This window comes from Limulus polyphemus, unplaced genomic scaffold (assembly GCF_000517525.1).
Source record: "Limulus polyphemus unplaced genomic scaffold, Limulus_polyphemus-2.1.2 Scaffold2295, whole genome shotgun sequence".
NCBI classification, from domain to species: Eukaryota; Metazoa; Arthropoda; class Merostomata; order Xiphosura; family Limulidae; genus Limulus; species Limulus polyphemus.
In genome coordinates this window covers 127,079-136,884 of record NW_013667905.1, presented here as the reverse complement: position 1 = coordinate 136,884, position 9,806 = coordinate 127,079, and the positions used below count along the sequence as shown (strand labels likewise).

General features: G+C 34.6%; 1 protein-coding gene across 2 annotated transcripts in view; it reads left to right on the top strand.

Moving 5' to 3' along the window:
• Positions 1–2,424: 2,424 nt before the first annotated feature.
• Positions 2,425–9,806, top strand: part of LOC106466542 (growth hormone-regulated TBC protein 1-A-like) — a 42,997-nt gene continuing 35,615 nt past the window's right edge. The window contains exon 1 of one of the 2 annotated variants that reach the window (XM_013926834.2): positions 2,425–2,476. In XM_013926834.2, the coding sequence (XP_013782288.1) occupies positions 2,454–2,476 (23 nt within the window). In that variant the 5' untranslated portion in view covers positions 2,425–2,453. Of the gene's footprint in view, positions 2,477–4,994; positions 5,064–9,806 lie in introns of those variants that run through there. The other variant, XM_022394572.1, reaches the window with a different exon arrangement.

The following is a 9,806-nucleotide window of genomic DNA, read 5'->3' as shown; positions in this document are numbered from 1 at the left end:
AGTTAGTGATACCTGAAGAAGGGCATTGCTCGAAACGTTGTATCCACAAGTATATATATTGTTACGTCTCCGTTCGTTAGTTAATTTTCCGTAACTTCGTTATGCCCTGAAGTCCACACAGCAACGTTGGGTCCCATCCTTTTTCTGTACTAATACGACGGGAGCTGACCAGGGACTATCTGATTTCTCGACTATCCCTTCCTTAATTAGACCATCCATGACCTACTCTATCTCTTGTCGCTTTGCTGGAGCTATTCTCCTTGGAGGGATCTTTATTGGACAGTGATTGCCAGTGTTTATTCTGTGTTCTACAAGGTTTGTGCAACCGAGGTCATGATCTCCTTTCGAAAAGACGTCAGCATAATTTGCTAAAGTTCTTTTACCTGAAAAGCCTGTGATGATGCCAAATGAACTATGCTCTTCTTATAGAGGTCAGTCAAATATTCTGGAAGTGTTTTTCCTTTCTTTACAGTTGTATTCCTTGCTTTAACATTGACTGGCTCTACCTCCTGGCACACACCCAACAATGCCCCTTCCTTAAGTGTCTGCTCAAATTTAGAGAAATTGGCCACTGTTATTGGTACTACTTGGTGACCTGCTACAAGTGACCTTCCAATCTTCAAATCTGCTGGCCTGGATGGGTCTTCCACTGCTTCTACAAGCATTGGGTTTCCACGGGGATGTTCTTTTATCCTACCCCAAATTATTTTCTCTGACATAGGGGGTATTGTAGTTGATTTAAGTGCTGTGACATGCAGATCAATGGATGTAGCAACACTTACTGGAGTCTGGCCTTTGTTGTTTCCCATCGTCATTTTATCGAAGTTAACTACACACTTCCTCGGTAGTAGATAGTCCAATCCTAATATGCATTGGTCTTCAATGTCAGCCAAGTATACTTTCTGTCTGTTTTTCATGGCCATCAGTTCGATAGTTACCCACACTGGTCCCCACAACCTTGCAGAATGTCCTGTCACACCACAGAGCTTCTGTACAGCTTCTGGTACTCCTTTGTTATCCAGCACCTTGATGCTCACAAGGGTCTGCTGAGATGCAGAATCTATGACCGCTTTCAGAAAAGTTTGAGGAACTTTGCTGGCACTGCAACAAACCTGGGCACAAGAGAGCTCATTGCTGGCAACTTCAACACAGGAGATATGATACAGCAGGAAAGGCTGCTATCCAGAAAGGCTGTTGGAACTGTGGGGAGCAAGGACATCTGAAGAGCCAGTGTAAGAAAAATACCACCAATAAGTCAGCTTCGGGAAACCAGTAGTGGTTGGTGTTGAGGAACGCCCACCAACCTCCATCGTGAAAGTCCCAACAGCTAAGTGTAAAATGGCAAGCACACGTAGTATCTGTGTGACAGGGAAGCTGGATGGCCAAAGGTGCAACTTGGATGCAATGGCCAGAGCTCTCGAATTTGAATCCTACGTTAAGTCCAGCACAGAGGTACCAAGATTGGTACAGTCATCTGGATTCAAGGCCAGAAAAGGTCATGCATGGTAGAGGGGTGTGCTTGCTTTACTTGTATCTTTAGTTGTGGACTGTCCAAGGCATCTATGAACTGATCCCTCAACAACAACTTGAGGAGATCGGGTGGTGCAGTTGTGTAGGCCTTGGGTGCCATGCTTTCCAAGTCCCGTGCCAGCTCTTGCAGGCTCTCCCCTTTAGCACGGACTCTCGTCCTAAACCTAGCCCTGTAGACTTCTGACTGATTTGGGGTTCCGTACCTGAGTTCTAGTGCAGCTACCAGTGCTCTATAGTTGTGTCTGTCGTCTGGTGACAACTGTCCAAGTATTTCCAGTGGTTGTCTCTTCAAACTCGTTGCCAGATATACTGCTTTCTGCTTCTCTGTCCATCCGTTCATCTCTGCAAGTAGCTCAAATTGTGCTCTATACGCTTCCCACGGTGCTTTCCCATCGCAAAGTTATATTCAGAAAGAATAAACCAGTTATTTTTAAGAAAGGACTTGTGTCACTAAAGTTTCGTCGGAACGAATTTACGGAAAATTAACTAACGAACGGAGATGCAACACTATGTTTGAATATGTCAGAAGAAAATCTGTTTGTTTTTTGGAATAAAGCACAAAGCTACACAATGGGCTATCTGCGCTCTGCGCACCACGGTATCGAAACCCGGATTCTAGCGTTGTAAGTCCGCAGACATACCGCTGTGTCACTGGGGGGCAACAAAATTTGACGTAAAACCTTAGAAACTTTTAAGGAATTCCATGACATCTAGCTAACAAATTACAACATTAAAAACATAGCTTGCAACAATATTATTTTGCATACGAGCAAGATTTTTTCTATTACATTAATATTAGTAATTATTCATAGCTGTAATGTTTTTGTTCATGTTTTTATTTGTGTTGAATGATTTTTCTATAAATTAATTTTAAAATTTATTCTGACATTTTCCCCTAATGAGATTGGAGGCGTTCCTTCGAAATGGCAGAAGTTCCTCGTGCGAGGTATGTGGTTATAGATATTTTAAAAAGTAGGTTTTTGCAGCGTAAAGTCACGTGCCAATATTTAATACAAGCAGACTTAAAGTAACTATAAGTGTGAACATTATATTAGGATATAAAGCAGATAGTTTATTATTGTCTAATTCAAATATTTACACCCGAGTGACCCAATGCTTGTCTTAACTCCAGTTGAGCTGAAGTTTAAGTTGTGAACTGAAAGTCGTTTTAACTTTAAATTAAATTACTTAGGAATTTATTGTAGAGGAGATCAGTCTAGTAGTGTTAAAATGATTAAATCTATTTTACTGATTCTGTTATAAGTAGGGTTATAAATCATTAACGGCGTAATATTTTTATGTAATTTATAAATATAAGATTAGGAAGAGATAAGTGTGATTGACCCTATACACGAGTGGGAGTCCAAGTGCACATGCCACGATTTTTTAGTTTTACAGTGTAATTCAACATGGTATTATGTACTTGGTGTCAGAGTTATCAATAATTTATTTTACCCAACATTACTAAATCAATGACAGTTCTTGATAGAGGAGAGTAAATACCAGATAGATTACACAGGGATACTGACAAAACTGTAGATATGCAACAGTATGCATTCTGTATATTTATTATTCACGTGAACATCAACTTACATTCTGACTTCTTGAAGCCCAAGTCAAACAGACTTGTCAATTCACAGACATAACTTGAGTACAAATACTTTGGTAATATAATTATACATCTGATTTTTTTGTGTGCAACAGTCTTTTACATTTCATTAAAAGCTTGTCACATGCAATGTAGATACATATAGTAAATTTGGAATTATAGTCAACATTCCTTGTGCAATATTTATTCTGACCGTATTGTTAGAGTACATGATTAAAAAATGCTTTTTCTCATTCTTGGGTGATGTACAATAGATAACTAACCTCTAACTTTAAAATATTTATTATTATCAATAATAATTATTCTTGATGTGGTACAACATACCATTCTGAAGTGTGTTCTAGTAGTGTATCAAATGTCTCGTGCATCTTTTTGCCGTGATATTGCCATATGAACTCAAGCATCGAGGACATGTTAGAGCAATGCTGTGTAAGATATAATGTTGTTTCGGGAACTCATAAGCACTTTTATTAATGATGATTTGCTCGATCAGTTGCATCAAACCCATAGCAGCAAAATTAATAAATATAACTAGTGCAGTCAAGGACTTTGCCTTATTAGTATGTGTGTAAATGCAGTCATGTTATCAGTCATTGTGTGAAGAAGGCATTCATGAATAGCTTGTTAGTATGTGTGCAGTTGTGTTATCGGTACTTTTATAACATTATTAAATGGGACCTGGATAACTGGGGATTGCCACATTTAACTTCTTTTCGAAGGTATAAAGGACCATTTGGCCCATCTAGGGTATCCAGTTTTCTTCTGTTACCTAACTTCAAACCATATGTAGAAATATCATTTCCTCTCCAACCCTGATCTCCAAAATACTCATTCAATCTCTTCTTAAGCTCCGACAATGATTTAGATTTTACTACACATTAAGGCAGTCTTCTTCTTATAGGCCAGCCACTATTAGAAAAATAACCAGTCTGGAAGAGTGAAGAGATGGGCTACTAAAATGCTACTTGTTTTAGAAATTCAAATTAGAATAGTATAAAAAAGTTGTATATGCAAATATGACTGTGACTTTTAGGGATAATAATTAATCTTTGGAATTCCAGATGCTGACTTATTTTGTACAAAATTACTTTTTTGTAATGATATTGCAGGATTGTTTGCATGAAGATTGTTTTTTTTCAAGGTAGTTTGAGTGCAAGGGGCAAAATATAACTTGTTTTAAAATTTTGTTACGTGAGAGACGACCTAGATTGGCTGAACAGGTATTTGTTACCATGTTCTTTGATATGAGAAGGGAATACCTGTTAACATATTTTAATGAATTATAAGGTTAAAATATGAATAAGAAAATATTTTAAATCAAAGGACACCACATCAGCACAGTGAGTACAAAATTTAATGCAGCACAATAATATTATAGGAGTTTACCATTAATATTTCCAATTACTTTAACTTATTATTAGAAAAAGAAAAACTACTGTTGAAATTGAATAATTTTACTAGTTGTTCTTACTTTAGTCTGATATAAGCTAGTCCCTTAGCTAACACATTTAGTTACAGCTTTATGTTCATAAAATCATCAAACAGACTTTAAAATAATTGAAGTTTATATTATACACTATTTTTGTGTTGTAATGTAAAACGTTCCATATATCAACCACACTATTTTGAACTCCCATATTAAACTTCCTTATAAATAAATTCTCAAGTCTAGCATCAAAACTCGTGTCTTTACATGAAAAATGTAGTTGACTGGATATCAACTTAAAAGAGTTCAGAAATAGATTGCCAGTTATGAAACCTGGTTTAAGTAATTCATATGGAAAGAGTAGCTTGAAATCTTTTAATTTTTCTTTGAGGACAGAAGAAATGTTTAGAATTGATTTACCCAGTTGTTTAAAGAACATGGATAATCTGCCAATCAATGATATGTTGGTTAGTGGATTGAATAGTTAAAAATACAGAGGTAAATATCATGTTTAAGCTTTTTAAGCCAAAAAACAATATTTGTTAAACTTATTTCTCTTGTAATTATAAGCTTGTGAAGTAGTTTGCTTGATGATCTGAGGTGTTTGTTGAAATTCTATTGAAGGTTTGTTGAATAGAAATGTGCATTTGAAGGTTTGAAGGGGTACATTTGATTTAAGTTTGATACTTTGGTTAATCATGCTGATGAGTAAAGCTTAAAGGGATTACTTCAATGGGCCAAGGGGTCATCTTTGTGATTTTTTTGTTTATACTTTTGTTGAAAATATAGTTACTTTATATATATATATATATATATATATATAGTAAGAAACCAATATTGAACACATTATTCTAAAACAAGCCTGTCAAGTTTGTTTTTGAATATATCAACAATTAACTTTACTAATAAAACACTTGATTATTGGGAATAATAAGTGTTATCTGTAAAAGTCCAGATAAAAACTTAATTTCTTAAAGGTATAAACTTGAAAACATTTGTTAGTTTAAGCTCATTTAAATGCTTGCTTGCTATGTAAATAACATATGAACAACAAAGTACCTGCACACTCGCCCTTGAGAGAAAGAAAAAATTTAAACCCATTTTTGATTTCTCAGAAAACCATTGACTTCTCATTTAGACTCTTATAAAGTGCCTGCCTTCACAAGTGCACATAGCAACTCATTCCATAAGCCAATCACCCTGTTATTAAAATATAACTGTCTTAACTGGAGCCTAGCCTGTCTTTTCTAAATTTTAAGCTTGTGTTATCTTACCCTGTCAACTTCCTAATATAGCACAAAGAAACCAGAGGCATTTATCCTATTGATCACCTGTATGATTTTGTTAACTTCAATAAGATCACTTCTTATTTTTCATTTCTCAATAGAAAATGAGTATTCTTAACCTTTCCATCTCCAGAATCATTCTAGTTACTCTCCTCTAAATCTTTTCCACTGAGTTAATATCCTTTCTTAGATAAGGAGACCAAAAGTATACATAATATTTCAAATGAGGTCTAACTAGCAATTTATATATATATATATAGATAATTACCTCATTTGACTCATAATTGATATGATTATAAATACTCCCTAAAATCTGTTGACTTTACTACTAGCAACAGAGCTTTGCTTCAACAGCTTGAGGAACTTATCCACCCCTATGCTAAGATCATTTTCTTCAGTCATGCTATTAAGTGAGTTCCCAACTGTATCGAACATGTGATCCAAATTGTGATAACCCAAATGCATTATCTTATCTTACATTTACTATAAGTTATTTGTCTATAATTAAGGTTATTTATCTAAGCCATTCTATGGTACCTTAACATCCTCAATACAACTAGAAATACTTAATGAAAGTAGTATAGATTGTTGTCACAATTGAAAAATCTGATCTTCACCAATTGTCAAAATAAAAAAGCTTTTAGTTATATTTCTTAATAATATAAATATATACTATGTTGTTGTTGGGCTTAGGATTCTGCTACAGCAGGTGTGTGTGACTAGTTAGCAATAAATTCAACGATGAATAAAGAGCATGCACTTCACTTGTTTTCCAAATAATATATATATATATATATATATATTCAGAACTAGTTAATGTATGTGCAATACATTCTTCAACACTATAGATCAGTGATTCCCAACCTTTTCTCCATCAAGGACCCCTTTTATTATAATTTTTTCCCCCACGGACCCCATTTTTTTGAGAGATTCCGCATACCCACCAAACTGTTTTTATTAACTAATAATTAACTTGTTCTCCCACTTTTCACTATCAAATAAAAGACATATATAACTGAGTGTGCAATTAAAAAAGAACATCAGTATTAAAAAAATTACTTGTTTAATGAGATGGTATTACCTACGCGGATCCTAGGTTGGGAACCACTGCTATAGATATTATGCACATATCATAAATACTATGTATGTAGTTCTCTCCTTCTTATCAAATAAATATCCACTTACACCTATTCAATTACTTTAGAATTTCAGTTGACAAGCCAAACTATCTTCTCTATTTCTATCGCACTGGTATTCTCTGTGATTCATTTTCAATTGTGACTCGAGTTAGCATAATTGTGTGGTCTTCTTTCTTTTGAAGATCCTCTGTTTCTTTTGTCAAAGTGCACTCAGGCTGATTCAGTTACTTTAGAACCACGCTTTCAAGGAATAAAATTATTTTTCTTATTTTCTTTTTTACTGTTAGTTTTACTATAACATATTAAATGTTAGGCCTATCACTTCTATGGTAGTTAACTTCACACCAACTTTATTCTCATTTGCTATTCTCTGCTGCTTCCTGTTCCTCTCATGCTATTTATATCTATATTACCTAATCGTCTGACCACCTTCTATTCACTTTCTCGATGTCAATATATTGCACATGACCTTCGATATTCTCAACATCAATGAATTATTAACAAAACTTCCTTTAATCATCTGCTTTTAACTCTTATTATAACAAAACTAAACAATAATAAAACATTCACTCAAAACTAAATTAGTCAATACTATCTGAACGAAACAGTCTTTTTTATCATGACAATTGTAATATGAGTTACGGTGATGAAGATTTTGAGATTTCACATGTATCTGCTATTATTCATTTAAATGTTCAATGGCCTTAGTTCTAAGTTAAATAGCTTTCAACTCTTGTAATTGCAAGACTTAAAATATTTTATTTTTATACATATATGTATATATAACATATATCTATAAGTTATAGGACTTCAGTGGGTCTTTGGCCTATTAGTGAAAACTAAACCAGCCCTACCATCCATCTCCTTGTGTCAGTGGCATAGCAAGAGGGGGCAGTCACCCCCAGGTGTAGGTGTGAAGGGGCACAAAATTTCCTCTTGCCTATAATGCCTATTAATTAATAATTATACCCTCCTCGAGGATATAGCCCTAGGTTAAGTAAATACAACACAGTGTTACGTTATTTGTGTGTATTACGCTTGCAGTTTTAACTCTTAAAAGCCACCCAATGAAATACAGTGAGACCGAATTGATGTACAGAAGTAAATTACACTATTCCATCATTCATCTATAGATCAAATACAAGTCCCAGAGTACAACGTACAAGTAAGTGTATGTTCAACGAAAAGAAAATACGAGATTGATGTAACACATTAACTGGTGTGCAAGATTGGCAATATATGTAACAGGCAAGGTCTAGATCTAGTAAACATTATAGGCCTAATGTAGTGGTTTATAATTGTATTGGCTGATTGTAAATTGTGTCTTACACCAACTAATGTACTAGACTTTAGGTGTAATTGCAGTTATAACTTTATTTCTAGACCCCAGGTCCATCATCATACAAATTGTAGCCTATATTATAGGCATACTTAGACCTGTACTAACTATTAAAGTAGGCATTGCACTGGGACAGATCTAATGACTAAGTTAATAGATCTAGATGTAACATTTGTTCTAAAAGTTAGGCCTAATAAATCTAAATCTAGAATTGATGAGGCAGGGTTATATCTAGATCTGAGAAGATTCAATACAAGGCACTTTCAATCTATGCACTGAAATCGAAGGTCTAGTTTAGGTGTATAAAGCTAAATTTCTGTCATTATTATTACATCTAGATCCAAACCTAAGACTAAAAAGATGGAAATAACAGGTTTAACATTAATTAATTACTAGCGACTTAATCTAGGAACTGTAATCTTGCACCACTAATTAGTTAGCCTATATTTAAGTTTTCTCATTCTATCAAAACCTTTAATATGAAATATAGCCTTTGAGCCTCTAGGCTTATATTATGTTATGATTACACCCTTCTCCACGGTGTGTTTAAATTTTCATTCGATACAATTTCAGACTTGTCTCCTGTAGTGTTCGTGTAGCAAGAAAAAAATAAATGGAGAGATGTACTGCAACGGTTGCTGGATTGTACACAATATTTAGCTTATCAGAATCTTGCATTTTGTGGTCATACTGAGGACATAACTTCAAACAAAAACCCTGGAAATTTCCTGTCACTTTTGCAGTTATTAGCAAAGTATGATCTAGTAATGAGAGAGCATATAGAGTGTGTTAAAAACAAGCAAACGTCAACATCTTATCTTTCTCCTGAAATCCAAAATGTGTTTATAAATCTCATGGCCTCACATGTGTGAAATTAATGTTTGTCAGCAATTCGTAGAAACAAATACTATAGTATTCTGTTTGATTCCACACCTGATTTAGTCCATCGTGATTCGGTTTGTTGACATTGACTTTAAGACAAGAAAAGTAGAAGTCAAAAAGGGGATTTATTGATTTTATACAGATAAAGGAAAAAGACACTGCCAATATTGAGAAAACAATAAACACAACATTAGAAGCAGATAGAATTTTATTGAGTGATTGTTGTTCACAATGTTATGATAATGCTGTTGTCATGTCAGGTCATCTGTCAGGGATTCAACAAAGAATTCTGAACAAAAATCCAAAACCAGTGTTTATAAACTGTGACAACCATAGTTTGAACTGAGCATGTCTTCATGCTGCAAGTCAGGAAGCAATAGTTATTACCTTTTTTGTTATAATTGAAGCCATTTATAATTCCTTTGCTCATTCAACAACTCGATGGGATGAACTGCAGCAGGAGCTTAAGATCTCTGTCATGTGTGAATCAGAAACACGGTGGAGTGCAGTAAAAGTTGTACATGAAAAACTGGATGAATTGCTAGGACTGTTAGAGCAATTAAGTGAGAATGGCAACACGGCTGAAACAAAATGT